The 17,065-nt window shown below is 34.8% G+C and overlaps 1 protein-coding gene across 1 annotated transcript in view; it reads right to left on the reverse strand.

Moving 5' to 3' along the window:
* Positions 1–10,394: 10,394 nt before the first annotated feature.
* LOC107539298 (uncharacterized) overlaps positions 10,395–17,065 on the reverse strand; it is a 480,399-nt gene continuing 473,728 nt past the window's right edge. Inside the window, exons 24-25 of the mRNA XM_087818335.1 lie at positions 16,461–16,589; positions 10,395–12,191 (exon numbers count right to left, since the gene is read on the reverse strand). Of these exons, the coding sequence (XP_087674461.1) occupies positions 12,040–12,191; positions 16,461–16,589 (281 nt within the window). The 3' untranslated portion in view covers positions 10,395–12,039. The remainder of the gene's footprint in view (positions 12,192–16,460; positions 16,590–17,065) is intronic.

Genomic DNA, 17,065 nt, shown 5'->3' on the forward strand with positions numbered 1-17,065 from the left:
AGGGTTCGATTCTTGCTAAGGGCATGACCTCTGTTGCAGGCTCCTGCACCCTGGGGGCTGGGTGCGGAGGCAACCAATTGATGTGTCTCTCACATTGATGTTTCTCTCTCTCTCTCTCCCTCTTCCGCTCTCTCTGAAAAGCAATGGAAAAAATATCCTTGGGTGAGGATAATATAATAATAATAATAATAATAATTGATATAACTGGAAAAATCTATGAGTAAGTGGACCCTCACAGTTCAAACCCGTATTTTTCAAGGGCCAGCTATATTTTCCCTCTGGAATATAAAGACATGTCATAGAAGGAAGAACTGTAACTCTTAATTCTGAGTTTTATGAGATTTGAATTTCTAATTTCAAATATATCATGTTAAATGTTTCATTATCACTTCCCATGTTCTGGTTTTTGATATGGAAATTACTGTCTTGAACAAAACAGTACTTATGAGACTGCAGACTTGCTCTACATAAATAATGAGAGTAACTACTTCAAGGACTGTTATAGAAGTCATGAAGCTAAAATACATACAGTGCTTAGACCAGCTTTCTGCACTCAGTAAGAAAGCAAAATCTGTGTGCTGTTGGCATTAATGTCAATAGTTTTATTATTAACAGATAAAACTTATACTAAATAGTCCAGATTCCACTTATATTTATTACCTGTATTTTTAGGCACTGTGTTCTTTGTTTACATTTAAAATGCTTGGTAACTTTGGATAAAGAAATTTGACCCTCTCTATCCAGATGAAGTTTTAAGAGATTAAGTATTTTGCTTGGATCACACGGTTGCCCAAAGGTAGAACTGGGATGCTAAATAAGGTTTCCTGACTCTCATACTGAGGCACAGAATTTTAAAAATGCCTTAGAATATAATTACTCAAACAACATGCTTCATATGACAATATGAAAATGCTCACATTAACCTGTAAGATAGATAAGACCTGATTTATTCCCTGCCTGAGACAGACATGTTAAACTACTGTCCAAGATGTTTAATTGATACAGGGAAAATGCGGGCTTCGAAGTCAAATTTTTGCACAGTTCTCCATCCTGCTTCAAAGAATGATTATGTAAAGTATTAAGGAAAATAATGCATCTCAATAGAGACAAGCCCCAAATAACTCTGATTGTCTTGGCCATTACATGATGCACATTACAATTAATTTTGATCAATATAGATTTTGTCGCTGTTGTTAACCATGGATAAGTTATATTTTAAATGATCCTATTAGTAGACAAGGGGGTAAAAACCAATCATTAAAATGGAAGTCCAAAAATGAAGAGAGACATGTTGGCCAAGAAAAGAACAGGTGTTTGCCCTTACTCCACACTCCTTCAGAACAACACTCTTGTTTTTGTCGACATGTGCTAAAGAAAACAGAAACATCCAGCCAAGTTGTGCAGTGAGTCTCATGAATATATGGAGAAATGCTTACTTGTCTTGAATTGAGAATGGGATTCTAGTCCCCTTAGACTGTGAGCCAGATTTTAGAAGGCTGACACAAGCTGACTTGAATTGTCTAATCATTCTCTCTTCTGGGAGCATTCTAATTTAGCTAAAACCAGGATTTGGATTTGGCCTAGCTATAAATTAAAAGAATACTACATTGCTCTGCAGCTCTGCTCTAGAGTTTATTTGCTCTTACATTAAAAAATAACTCAAGTTACTCTCACTGGATTCATTAAAAAAACCTGATTTCTCCACTTTATAGCTATTTTGCCTGGCAGATGGGATCTGTTTTTTTCCTTATGCTGCATTTTTCAAACTAAGTATATATAGTGGGATAGCAGTATATTCACCCGCCAAGAAAAAAGCCACATGCATATTTCAATAAAATTGCATTATTTGGCATCTACTGTCCACATATGTTCATTTGGCTATTGTTAGTCCAAGCCAATCATAGCCACAAGGGAAATTAGTGTTTGAAATTTAAACAAGGAGCTTTAAATTTTGTAAGAGAGAAGAGGGTTCCTGACAGGTAGATCAGTATCTAATTCATTTTTAATGCAGTTGACAATTTCATAAATCATTGTTTCTCTCCCATTACGTGCCAGCTTCTGTACTGTAGAAGCTGGAAAATAAAACTTCTTTATATTTGGGGGGTTGGGGGTAGGGCCAGGTAAAACTTTGAGTGAGCTTTTAAGGATGAATAATTTCACCATGAGGAGTGTAAATATTTCCAGCAAAGAGAATAAATAGCATGGAGGTGTGGTGAGTTCAAGGGTAGAGCAAGTTCCCTGATGTGGCTGGAGGGCACATGGTGGAGTGGACATAGAAACGTGTTGGAAGGGGTTGGAAGAGATAATGGATTTCTTGGTGCAAAGTGCTATCATCAAAAGTTTTTAAATGAAGAATGTAAGCTCTAATCCTGTGAATCATGAGAAATGGAGTATTCCTACAAATGTAAAAAGAAAATCTGATGCCCTCTTCCCAGCAAAGAATGTCTGTAACATAGGTCTGATGTTAAATGGACATATAAGGAGGGACAAAAGTTATCTGGAAGTATTGTTGTAAGCTAAGAACCAAAGACATTTAATACCTTAGTTAGAATACCCAAGAACTTTCTTTTTATTCTGATTTCTAAGAATCTGTTTGGGAACTGAAAGAAAACAAGGTACAGATAGAATCACTGTGAATGTTTTTGGTCTAAAGTTAAGGTCACCTAAAGATACCATCATTTTAATCAATACTTATATGCACATACCCCAAAAAGGAGGTACATACATGCTTTATTTATATGCCAAAAATGATGATTGAAAATATCACTAAACACATGTATCTTGATTAGCATCTGGAGTATGAGCCCACCCTCATTTGCATTTGCCAAAACTTTATCACGTTCCAAAATTTTCAGCTATAGATTTCATCCTATATGGTAGTTGTTTTAAAATTGCGTGCATAGTATTGACAAGAACTTGGTCCCCAGAACCAGGCAAACCTGAGCTCTTTCCCACTTAGGAATCATATGACCTCAACAAGTTACTAAATTCCTTTAGGTCTCAACTTTCTCAACTGTTAAAAAGAAAAATCAGATGCAAACTCCTATCTACCAAGTAATTACTGTGAAGATTAAGTAAAATGTTTGAAAACGCTTATGATGATGTCTGGTATATATTAAGAACTTGATAAATGTCATTAGCCAATTACATAATTATTATTATCACCGAAAGATAAACACACATAATCAGTTTGAGAAAAAACATCTGTAAAAACCATTTTATCTATACACCAAGGCAGTTGATTCCCTGCATTTTGTTTGATTAAATAATGATGAAAAGGGTAATAATAACATACATATAATTCTTTTGTGTTTAAGTAATATTCCCTCAGGAACAAATAATTTGGCACCAACCTTGTGAGTTAGAAAAGATAAAATATCCTTATTGTTCACGCAGAAGAAGAAAAAACAAAATCAGGATAAGACATCCAAGAGAAAAATACCTATAAATACCAGCATAGACCAAACAGATGAAGGAGAAAGAACAACCTTTCAAAATGATTGATTTGCCACAACAAATACTTTGAAATAATCAGAGTTAAAAAAAATCATATCAGTCAGTGAATTGATACTGTCAAATCAAATAATGGGGATCTAACAAATACCAGGCTTAACCTTTTTAAAATAGTTAGCTATTGATTTATCAAGTTTAAACAATTCATTCCAAAATATTTTAGTTATGTTATGACTTTGAGCATATACATAATCTCAAAGAAAATATATCATAAAAAACATTTAAAATAAGTTTTAAATATACAAGTTGGTAAAAAAAAAAAAGTGCATTATTGAGTAAAGTTTTATCTCAAAACAAAATTAATTCTCAACATTTATGAATAATGTTTTTGTCCTTTAAAAAATTGTACATTTATAGATTGAAATATAGTCTCCATTTTTACCTATTATTTAAATTATTGACCAACAAACCATAATATAAACTTTGGAAGGACAGTTCTCAAACTCTTTAATGCCATGCTGCAAACTGGAAAGTGTTCCACTGCTTAGTTGAATATGGCCAAACTTTCTCCGAGTTCAGGATTAGAGTTTCTTCAATATTTTGACTAGTTCTCCTTTAAAAGTCAATGCCCAATTATTGTTGAACCTGACAAAGTGAATGTCCAAGTACCATAAAATATGTATTGATGGAATTTCTCAGAAAGGTGATTGTGCCTAATTGAACAGTTAATAAATTTTTGTGGGCATATATATTTGTTTAAGATTTTTTTATTATACACCAATAGTAGAGCTATAGTTTATCTACGTAGTATTGATTCCTGTTCATGTAATATCATTAAATATTCCAATAATTCATATTCCACTTTGAGCACCACGGTTTTCAGATATTCTGTTTCCTCACTCAAGTTTAATAACCCTTGTTTTAGAAGTACATACAAATCCACATCACTCTTTTTTACTTAATTATTCAAAATTTTCTTTAATATGTCTTTGTTGAATAAGTAAAATACAAGGCTGTACACTTGGTTACTGCTTATATAGAATAGATTCATTGATATCTCCGGGATTTCCATCCCAGGTGCTCTCATACTAATGGGGTGAAAAATTAATGCAACTTTTCCTATGGCTACAAGTGGGGCTATTAACAAATAATGCTTTTCAGAGGTTTCTTTGACACTTATATTATAAACTTAAATGAAAAATTCATGTGTGTATGTGGCTTAAATTTAGGAATTGTGTTTATCATTCATTACAGAAATTGATAGTGGTGACAAATTAAGGTAATGTTAAAATATGTAGGCTAATCAGTTTTTTATAATGTAAAGTTTCAATAATATATGCCAAAGAAGATATAAAAACATTTAAAATTCAGATGATTTTTCTTGGAAAGCAGTAAAATCATTATGGGACCATGGACCTCCCATTGGCTTCAATTCCTTATATCCCTATTTGACTATTGCTCCCAGATATATTGTGGCTGTCTAATAAATGATGACACTGCAAGTTTGGAAGTTCTATGATACTAAAGCTAGAATTCAAAGGAATTTCTGTAAAGCATAGTTCATTGACCCTCCTCACCAAACGAATTTCTCACAAGTCTAAGAAAGGCAGCAATCAACAGGTAGAATAGGGTAAAGGGGGGATAAATGGTAACAGAAGGAGATTTGACTTTGGATGGTGAACACACAGCATAATATACAGCTGATATATTAGAGAACTGTACACTTGAAACCTATATAATTTTATTAGCCAATGTTGCCCTGATACATTCAATAAAAATTTTTAAAAAAAGAAAGGCAAAAGATGAAAGATATGAGACCGGAGCAAAAAGACAAGGAAGTCTTGGTTCTGTCATTCATTCACTGTTGGACCTAATTCTCTGAGCCTTGCTTTTCTTGCTTATGAAACAAGAAGAATAGAGGGCTTAAAGGTCTTTTCCTGTTCTGTGATTCTAGTGTACAAAATGTCCTACTCCTTAAGTGTTGCTCTCTTGTTTGTTAGGTTATAGAACACACAATGTAGCTAGGTTATAATAGCTCATGTTAGGACTAGAGGATTATTTTAGCTTGATCCTATATGAATTGTGATTCACATCACAATTTATAAATTTTTACGTTTATATATGTCGTGTAGAACTGGAGGTGTTTATTAGTGAGAAAGACCATTTTCCTGAATACTGTAGTGTGTACATTTACTTGGAATAATTTTTAATAAAGTTTTAACAGCAAGTGTCTTAAATGTATAATTCAAAAGGATATTCTCCACAAGCTTTCACCACCAACACATAAATATGTCTGTGAGTGTGTGTGTATGTGTGTGTGTGTAGAGCTGGGGATAATTTATTTTAAGCATTTAATAAGTAATATAAAGATCATTAACAAATCATACATAGATCATCATAACTCTGATATTATTAGAATCCACACACTTCAATTATGGCATACTACAATGTATGTAACCATTTAGGGATTCTCAGAAAGGAATGAATGTATAGATCCATTCCAGTGTGCTACTGAACATTCTCTCTTTGGAATTTTTAATGCACTAAACTTTGGTCTACTATTTTCTAACATATATTCCTGTATATCTTTTATAATATTTCATTTAAAACTTATACAAATTATTTCACATTTTCCTAATTGTCCTTAATGTATAAAGAAGTATTTACTCAATTTCTCATATTAATCAGAAAAGAGAGAAAGGCAGCTCTCCTTCAAAGACTTTGTCAACATTTTACTTTGCATTTCAAAAGCTCTATTTTGAGAAATACTTACTGACTCATGGCACATCCATGAGAAACTATAAAAGTAATACAGACATTGCTTAGAATTCTCCCAGGCAATTACTATAAACACCATAAAAATGTGTGATCAGAATATCCAGACCAAAGATGTTTCTGAGGGCTTTACTCAAGTATACACTTGTTATCATTTTTCAAAAAAAGTGTTCCTTGGGACACTAGTTTTTCATAATGCTCTTCAAAATAGGAACTCCTAGTTTAACAATTTGGAATTCTTTATGTACTGTGTCTTCCTATTAGAAATTCACAAATCACAAGAGCATATTAGAGCTCCTAACAAGTATTGCAGTAAAATACACTATTTATCTCTGTTTAACCCCGAGTTTCCTAGTTGTTGGTGTTGTTATGGACTATTAGACCCAAGTAATTCTCCTCTCCCTTCTCTCTTTTCTCCTTTACTAAATACTGTGAATTTGTAATTCCATGGAATACTCATCGGGGAACACTGCTTGAGGCCTCAGGGCCTTGGCCGACTGTATACCATAACTGTGACTGCCTCAAGGCCACAGTGGAGTTCAGGGAGCAGATATTTAGAAAAAGGTTACAAAATCTGGGAAGTCCATGAGGGTTGATCAAAACAGAATTACAAGTTTGATTAATATTTCATAGAGCGCAGTAAGTTTGCTGACTGCTTACTGTTTTTCAGCATATTTAGAAACATGATAAAGTGAATGAGCTCCAACTGTGATAGTGAGAAATGGCTGTTCTCCTAGTCACATGATCCCCAGAAAAAGTATAACTGTTTAAATGTGAAAAAGTCTCTGTTTCTGAAATGCCACCACATAGGAAGAGACATTGAAAGCTTATTTTCAAATAAAGTATTCACAGAACATGAAAAATTTCACAGTACACGAGTTAAGCTATTCAGGTAGAGCAACAACTTGTACTGAGGAATCTACATGTTACTCAACTGGCATCAGGATGTTCTTCCTATGTTAAAAGAAATAATCCTCGGTGACTGTAGCAAAACAATGTGAACATCCGTAACGCCACTGAACTGTACACTTAAAAATGGTTAAGGTGGAAAATTTTATGTTACCTATATTTCATGACAATTAAAAAAAGAAATAATCTAATCTTGTTTTGAGACACCACTAAAACAGCAAAGTGTTTTCTTTACGCTTAAGAGAATTACTCGCCTTGTAATAAAACTAGGTTTTCAAAGATGTCTAAAATGCCTCTTCTTTCACTGGGAAACACTCATCTTGACCAAAAGAGAAAGGAGTAGTAGATGCCAAAAAGAATGTAATAGTTGCAAAATAAGACAAATAGTGTTTTTTCCCCCTCTGCTTCCACTACCTCAATCCCCATGCTATTACGGTTACAACAGATTTGAAAGTGGACTTTCCTTTTACATTGCAAAAAATAATATGGTTTTCTATAAACATAAAATAGTATTTAACAAATTAAATATATACATATCATTTCCTGTAGTGGCATTAAGAGTAAAACCTGCTATGTAGGATTTTTAAGGTTACATAGAATATATTTATCAGTTTGTATTCATATAAAAGAATTAACAGATTTATGAGAAATAGACTTAGGAAAGGATTAATAAACTATAAAAGGATGGATGAACTATAAAACTCACTGAAAACCTAAGAATGTTTAAAAACACTGCACTCATTGGCTAATACCATCTACTAGACGGTAAGTTTAGGAGGGCAGGGAAGACATACATCTTGTTCACACTACTTTTTGTGTGTATGCTTCCAACAGTATCTAGTGTTGTCAACACTTAATAAATATTTTTGAGTGAGTCAGTAAATTCAGGATAGAGTTAAAATACAGAAAATTGCTTTTTAGGCAACGGTTAAAAAGTGACACTAATGAAGGCATTTTTTGGTCAATAAGGGCCTTGAAATCTTACCAGCTGATCATTCAGATAGCTAATCAGTCACAAATTTCACTATTCATCAAACACATGCTCAACACTAGCTACCAAATTCATCCAAATTTTACATATGGAATTTTATTCACAAACCAGTGCTCTACATTTCAAGAGACCAATATTGTCAACACTTAAGCACTTAATATCCAATTCTTCACATGAATCTTTTTGTCCGATGGGCTGTTGTTGAACTTTTCTCATAAAATCTGAGCAATAAAATTATGTTTCTTAGATTTCTTACATTGTTTTTAAGTAGAGGCATTATTATAAAATTTTCTATATATTTTTAAGATATCCAGTGGAAGCATATCAATAAAATGTTAATATTAGTTATTTGAATTAGTTAATATATTTCAAAATTTGTACTATTTGTATACAAATATTAAAATGAGGAATGACTACATGGTGTTTTATATATTACTGACAAAAAATTAAGAGATGAAAGAGTATGTCAGTATTTGGAAGAATATAAAAAGAGATATTTACTGCCTTTAAATATACTTCTTAGACTTTGATTATTGATTTTTGTGTTATTTTTTTATTTTGAAAAACTAAAATATAAACAGGAAAAGTACAAATAGTTTCTACAGGATTTGCTAAAAAGGGACAAAACTTTGGAATCACTTTGAAATCTATTTTAAAAGCTCAGCTACTTTGATTTTTTTTTTCTATTATAGAACCATGAAAAGTTATTTCAACTGAATTGCATACATAACTCCTAGAGTGCAGACAGTTGCTATTATTTGTTCACTTCATCAAAATGCTTTTTTAAATTCTTGCTACGTCTGTATTACCAGATCCTGGAGAAACCAAGGTGAAAGAGGCCCAGCAGAAGCCAAACCCTCTTTGCTATTTCTAACAAAGGAAATGCCATTCTTGCCACTAACTCTTGGAATGATTTCCAAGTTCTCTAAAAATAATTTAGCCTGTGTCAAATAGCTGTCTCATCTGGAAAACTCAATAAATGAGTGTAGAAGTTAGAAAGAGTAGGGGGAAAGTTAGGTGTTAAACTGAAATGGTATATCCCAGGCATGTTAGATGGAAACTCCAAATTAGCCAGCACACTTCCATACATCTGCTCAGTTTTCTTTAAACTTGAGCTATATTATTGCAGAAAAGCATAATAATCCCCACTCTGATCTTGTATTTCAAATGAAAGAGCCTGAGACATCACAGCATAGGCACCTTTGTAAAGGGGTATTATGGGTGGATGGATTTCTTTTGGGGTCAGCATTTCTACATTCAAAGAGCAGATTATATAGAGAGGAAAAGTAGGAGGAGTAATACGAAGAATTTCTACCCTATGGCAATGATTCTAATTTGACATTGGACTTTAGTTTAAAGAGGACCTGCCTATTCAATCATGCTTTACTTTTAAATAATAGTTGAATTTTTAAAAATTCTGTGCAAATTATTTTTGGTAGGCAAATAACACTTAACTCTACCTGAATAGCTGTTCACATGTAGAAAACTCAGACAAATCCTTATAAAAGTAAAAAGGGTGCTTTATTTATTTACTCAGAAATGTGAGTCACTGTATACTATTTTCTTAATTTGAAGCATTTTTGACATGGCAGTGATTAAAAATAATTTTTAGAATTCTAGTTATATAATTTTGCAAAGAAATTCTGTTTTATAATTTTCCAGCTGTTAAATTATTTAAGATGAACATTTATTGTATGTTGGTCCATGTCATTGCCTATAATCATTTTCAGACATCTGCTAGTGTCCTCAAGCAGAAGAACTGGAATATTTTTAGAAGGAATGACTTACCACATGATTATTAACTTTTGCAGGGTACCACCTAAGTCAAGATTTTTCAAGGTGAACAAATGTTAAATGGAAATATTCTGGATTTTAAATATTTTTCTATTTTCTTTTTTGATATGAAAGACAATGTATAAAATTTTTGTAAAGAAAAGTGGCTACAGTAACTGGCGTTAGTTCCTGTTGACTGATAAAAGGATGAAGGTGAAACTCAATTTGTCTAATGGGTCATGTGATAGTGCAAACACAGGTTTATGCTATGACTGTTCTTCCCCACTCCCATAATTTATTTTAGAGTTTGGGATGGAAAGAGGGATGAAAAGAGATAATATATGGACCATCAGCTTTTTGCCAAGAACCATGCTTAACATTTTACATAATGCTTCTCGTTTATAAAGAGTTAGCAATATAGTATAAGAAAAAAATTCACCCCAAAGAAATATCTTACTCTTTTCTCTCCTACCATGAAAAGTTTCTAGAAACTTTTTTCTAGAGTTTCTCATGTGTCTTTTTAGGAGACAAGATCTCAAGTAAGGAAGATAAATCTGGTTTCTTGTTTTTTCTCCCTGTTTGCAGTCACTGTCCCCGCCGCCCCACCCCTTGAAATGAGGAGGATTTAGCAGTGGGTCACAGCCCAAGAGAGATTTCTGCTTTTATGTATTTTATTCCCTTTGCAAGTCAGATGGAATAGCTGAAAGAAGACTTAAAAATATGAGGTAAGAAAAATAAGCAAATATTCATAATAAAACATAGTTTTCAATTGATTTAATAGAAGTAGTTTAAATGAATTTAAACATAAACATAAAACTATAATTCCAAATACTGTAGATGGAGGGGGGAAAAGATAAGTTGATTGCAACTCACTTTTAAGATCAAACCAAATTTAAAACATCTTAAGAGGTTATCTAATCAAGTCCTTTATGTCATTTAATACCATGAAATTTGGCATGGCTGTCTAGTATGCTATAGCTCTATGTTAAATGTGCTGAAATATAGGAAGATAATTGTCAAGTAAAAATCAGAAACTATACTGAATGATAACGCCAAGTAGTTTTCATAAGTGCTTCAGTCAATTCTATCCTAGATCAGTTTTGATTTAAAAGCTACTCCAGACAGTATCCATTAGTCATATAACTTCAATATTCTCTATTTTTATCTCAATAAAGCATGAGTTAAATGAGTAACAACATTTCCAATCAAGAAAATGACTATTATCTAATGTGAATTAACCAGTAGTCTGAAATTTTAAATGCTTTTAAACTACTTGAGAGCAAAAATACAATTATATTTATTGCCACATCTTTCCTGGGCTCATTACAGTAGTCACGCTTACAGATGTCTATAAAACTGACCTAAATGATGAACAATTTGGATCAAAATTACCAATGTAGATTAAAAGCTTGATTCTGGTCAGGCCTTACTCTATGGGAAATTTATGTCCCCCAGAGCAGGCTAAGCACTCACCTTGATCATTTCTACTTACTTTTTTCCTGTCTGCTGACCAGTGATGAGGAGAGCACCACACAACATTCTGATGATTCATTGTAAGTGTGTACGTCATACTTTTACCCAGATCTGTATGTGGCTAAAGCTTTAATAGTCTCCAACACTAAAAGTCATGTTCGAAATACAATACATTAACAATCTGAAGCAGACTTAGCTGTGGAGCAGGATACTGAGAATAAATGGATGAAATACTAGACATTTCTAAAGAGGATCCAGCTACTTAATGACCACTGAGGTCTTCAGTGAATAGGTGTGAATACTTCAGTACAGTCCAAGCTGAACTGAGAGGCAGTTCTTGCTTCCAAATTTAAACACCGCCTGTGCATATAAAAAAGTTTCATTTGTTAGTCCAAAATGTTACTACAATTGGGATCTTGAAAAAATACTCTTTTTCTTGGGCATGTTCTTCAGCAAAAGAAAGTTGGGACGGGTAGGCTAGAGAATGGAACTTATGCTTGGAGGCCATAAAGTTGAGACGTCCTGTTTTTCACCTCACAACGGGCAGGCAAGGTTGGGCTGAAGATGGTTGAGTAAGTGCGTTTCTCTGCCAACGTTAATATGACAAACTATGGGTGAACTCCAGTGAAATTCTGTTCACCCACTGAAAAGCTGCTAGTATTTGGTTATTGAAGATCGTCCAAAACATTTTCCTCACAGGTTGGACCCATTCTCTTTGAGGGGCAAGTGCAGCTCCCATTGAGAGGGTTACACTGAGCTACGTGGATACATTGGCACATCAGAGCGCAGTTAGGTCCATACTGGCCTGGCCTGCATTCTGTGAGGGAAAAAAATAATAAAAGTAATTCAGATACACTCTTCTATCACATAGTATTTTTACTACTATTTCTTGGAATTGCATAAGATAATGATAGGCTTGCAAAGAATTCTGGTTAACCATATGGTATCTTTTTCCCAGGCTAGAATGCTATGTATTAAAAGTCAGGTCTTTAAGGGAAAACAGGAAGAGGCTGGGGAGTGTCAAGGAAGTCAGAGACAAAACTGAAAAGAGAAGATAGGACAGCAACTTAAATTTTTTAAGTGCCCTCTCAGAATTAAGTTATTCAATAGAGCTTATCACAGTAGCATTGTGAGGGACACAGGGAAAATGGGTTAGTTAATAAATTAGTTGTCTTGAGGCCAGATAAAGTCAACATTCACCCAGGATATACAATATATGAAATTTGTCTTTAGGTTGAAAACACAATTATTTGTGCTGATGTTGTTGAAAATGAAATGGCTTTACATCCAACTCTTTCACCTCTTAAAATATGTCCAAATGGTTAGAGATCCCCTGTGTACCACTTCTGTAAAATCCTGTTATATGTACTCAAGGGATGTAACTATCTTTAAATTGAATTATATTGTGATTGCAACCAGTAGAGAAGTGAAGAGAGGGGATAAAAAGTGTTAGCTTCAACAAAATAACTAAATGTGGACTAAAGATACCCTCAGGCATCACACTCAAGCCTGGGCATTTGGTTTTAGTCTGATATCCAGAAGATAATTATCAGAGAATTAATAGGCTCTGTTTCTGAAAGATTGTGAAAACAGGGAGAAAGCCCAGCACTGCTCATGGAAACAGAAAATGGGGTCAGATTTGGTCAGGTTAGGCAGGGAAGTAACTCAACTTACTACTAACATTTAAGAATTAAAGAAACTTAACTTTACAATAATAGGAGTCACCCAGCTCTGAATAGTTTACAAAGCGGGTTCCAAATACATTAATTCAGTTGGTTCTAGCAAGCCTGTGAGGTAGTCAAGACAGTGAGGTAAGCGCTCTCATTGTAGAGAGAGAAACTGAGGTTTGCTATGGCTCAAGGGACCTTCACAAATGTTAGATCCCTGACAAACAGCACAGCTGGAATTCTGAATTCGCATCTAGCGCTCGCTTGTCCCTCAGTCTGCACTGCCAGGTGGAAAGGCTACTGAGCACACGCAGATTAAAGCCCAAATAAGGAAGTGGGAAGCTGGAAAGTAGAAATTCAGGAATATCAATAGAAATATGGGATTCAGGTACGAGAATGAATTCTGAGCTTGTGGGCATAATTTTGTTAAACATTTCTTTATTGCCTCAAAATTCTCTTGGCAGGTTGGAGATTCACCCTAAATATTCCATAAGCAAGTGCACGTTTGTTTGTTTATTGTTTTCTTGGAAAATGAAGGTAGGCTAGGATATGGTCTGGCCCTCTTGCCTTAACTAACTAGTTATATTTTAGATATGAGATAAATGGGAACTTATTCATCAATTTTGCAATTATTTCTTTTTACAGAGCAAACAATAATTCAATCCCTTCCAAGATGAAGGAACAACAGGTAGGTAAAAGGAGCTTTGGAGGTGATGCAAATGCTTTTCTGAAATGAATCTTTTCTTTAAATCATCAAACTTAATCAAAATTTAAAAAAAAATCTTAACCTAACAAATCCACCTCTGCCCAGTGTGTAGGAGGATCACTTAGTTTGGTGGTAAGACCTAGTTTTCTTGTTTGAAAAAGTTACGAGTCAGGATCTCTCCTGAGCAGTTCAGAATCTGATTTTAATTTATAAAAATACCACATTTTCATGTTAATAACGATGTGTATTTAAGACATCTGTTTGAATGTCTGCAAATGTTAATTTACCAAGGGGGTGGGGAAATAATCCAATAAAAAGCTGCTACATTCTTTTATGAATTAACATTATGGCTGTTTAATAGGCCCTTTACCAGAGTTCAAATTAAAATAAGGTCTTTTATCTTTATAGTGCCTACATAGACACAGCTGCTCACAGTTAATATCGCAGATGAACTGTGCCTAATTGAAAATAAAAATGCAAATAAAAGACCCTGTAGTACATCTGTGTAGGCTGTAGGTACCCCAAAGAGCTCATGACAAGAGGTGCCTTGAGGTGCCCTCTGAAAATGGGCATGTTAATACATATGTTCCATTGTCACATGGCAATTTGTGGATAAAAAAAACTATGTGATACGAGAATTTAGTCCATAGAAAGTCCATAGAGTGAGGCTTTCACTTCCAGCCTGGCCATAAGCTCTCTTGGTTTAGTGGCTAGTTTTAAGCCACTGCTGAATGCTGTCCAATAGAACTTTCTACAATGACGAAAATGTTCTATACTGTGCTATCCAAGACTACAGCCACCAACCGTATGTGGCCACTGAACAGTTGAAATGTCATGTGGGACTGAGGAGGTGAACTTTAAATCAAACTAAATATAAATTAAATAGCAACCTGTGGTTAATGGACAATGCATATTGGACAATGCCGAAAGATAACAGAAAACAAAAGCAATTCGTGTTCCTTTCTTTCCCCTGAGAGGCAGTATAGTGAGATGTTAAAAGTCTGGCTCTGGACCCAGGTTGCCTGTTTCAAATCCCCAATCTGCCATTTACAAGCTGTGTAACCTCGGGCAAGTTCCTTAAGCTTTTTGTGCTGCGCTCCTTCATCTACAAAATGGGAATGGTGATAATAGTAAAGGCACCTAGTATACATGAAAACGCCTGGTGTGTGATATGCACTCACTAAACATTAGTGGTTTTCTTCAGTATTTGGATGAAACCACTATAAGCATTCTGCCTTCAGTGAGCATTTCATTGGTGGCATGTATACTGTGGCTTCGCCAAGGTGTAGTGCTGATGTTCATTCTGAAGGATTTAGTGTAGCTATGACAAGGTTCAGGAATGTGCGTACCATGACTCCTGAGGAATGCTGAAAAGAAAAGCAAGAATTCCTTCAGCAAAAATTTGCTGAAGACTAGACCTTGTTCTAAGGTTTTTTTGATAAAATATAAATAAACATGGACCCAACTCTCAAGAAGCTTATAGTGCAGCACAACACAATGATCAGAGCTTTAAATGAAGCACCTTTGCAAAAAAGAAATGCCCATGTCAGTAAGCCTCTGAGTTGGAAGATCCCAAAGGATTCCAACTCGATATTCATAATCCACTGGCCTTATTTTAAAGGTCTATTAAAAAGGGAAGAAGGGATAGGAAAGACTATAAATCTCTTGATGAACCCGTGGAGGTTCCTTACACTGGGCTACATACAGACATTCACAAATACAATATTGTCTACTAATAGCATCAGCAACCAAGGGCTGAAACCCGATTGCCTGGAGTCAAATCTTGGTTCTAACTCTTCCTACTTTTCTGTGCCTCAGCTCCCTCACTTGTCAAGTAGGAATAAAATAGAACAGCCTCACAGGTTTGTGGTAAAGAGTAAATTAATACAAGCAAAATGTTTAGGATGGTGCCTGGCATTCTAAAAAAGTAGCTTTTATTGGTATTTCTCGGAGGCAAGGTGTCATGGAGAGATGGTGCTGGGTGCACAGCATTCTCCTGCAGCCTGGAAGGTTACTGTGGCTGCCTCAGCATTATTGAGTTCCCAGGTTACAGAATCATAGGTTGGTGCTGGAAATGATCTTAAAAATATACATCCTCAACCCTTCTTTTTGGCAGATGAGGAAAGTAAATTCTGAGATAAAATGCTCTACTTTAGCTCATCCTCTGTGGCAGGTCAGTCCTTCAAGGCTGTTATGAAATATATGAAACCTTTTCATCTAGGAAGCTTCCATTAAGTTTAAATACTAAGTGATAAGTCCACAATTCACTCAGTCTACTTTCTCCTCTTGTTAAGACAGTCCCTAAAGTTTTAGAATTTTACATTCTAGACCTTTCTTCCGGTGAGTGGAAAGGGAAAAATAAAAGTATAAATCACAATTCCCAAAGAATAGTTGAAACTTGGTTCTCAAGAATAGAACTTGGACTGTACGTTAACTGCCTTAATTCTAGTAATTTTTCTGAATCATTTTTGTAATCAGGATATTTAATTGTATCACTCGAAGGTACCTTCAAGGTGTCCTCTGTCAGCTGTCGTGCTGGCTTTGGGTACCTGCTACGTAACAGCTACAGGCTCTGATTAATCATACTAAGCAAAATGACAAGCAGTGGTAACGTGATGTTCTTTAATTAAATAATATTCTTAGTATAAAAATGCCTAGAGATCTCCGCATAACCCATGAGTCAGAGGGACATCATGAGGTACTTGGCTCATACCAGCTTCACATCTGGCTCCGGTTCTCCCAGGTGGGCAGAGGCATCTTCCAGTTACTGGGTGGCAGGAGATTGTGCTTTCACAGTCACAAAGATGACGGCAGTTGTCTCCAAACATTCCAGGTGGACACTCTACCAAGAAAAGGGAAATGCTGAAAAATTAACCCCTTGAGCTTTCACTGATGCACGTAAACTGGGATTAAAGATAGAATTTCCTCAATATCAAGCCCCATGTAGCAAAGTGGGAGAATAAAACGAGATTTGTTGGTTAGAAGGAGAGTGGAAAATTTTGGAATTCTCAGAAAGAATCATTTTATACATGATTTCACACTCAGGTCTTAAAATTGATTTACTTTGACACTGGTTGGTACCTGTGAGAAGGTGTGTAAGCTTTTTGAAGATAGGAACTTAAAGAAAGAGATGGAGTCTACTAGCCAAGAGTACTTCTAATATTTTTCCTTTAAATGCTATTTATTTACTATTTCCCTAGAAGACTGCAAGCTCCTCTATATTCCCAGCACATAACACTAAGTAATAACTGAATAGTGAATAAAGAATGGAGAAGAGAGACTACATGTGTAGCTCTATTGACATATGAGGCTATGGTG

This window comes from Miniopterus natalensis, chromosome 6, assembly GCF_054644295.1.
Source record: "Miniopterus natalensis isolate mMinNat1 chromosome 6, mMinNat1.hap1, whole genome shotgun sequence".
In the NCBI taxonomy this organism is placed as follows: domain Eukaryota; kingdom Metazoa; phylum Chordata; class Mammalia; order Chiroptera; family Miniopteridae; genus Miniopterus; species Miniopterus natalensis.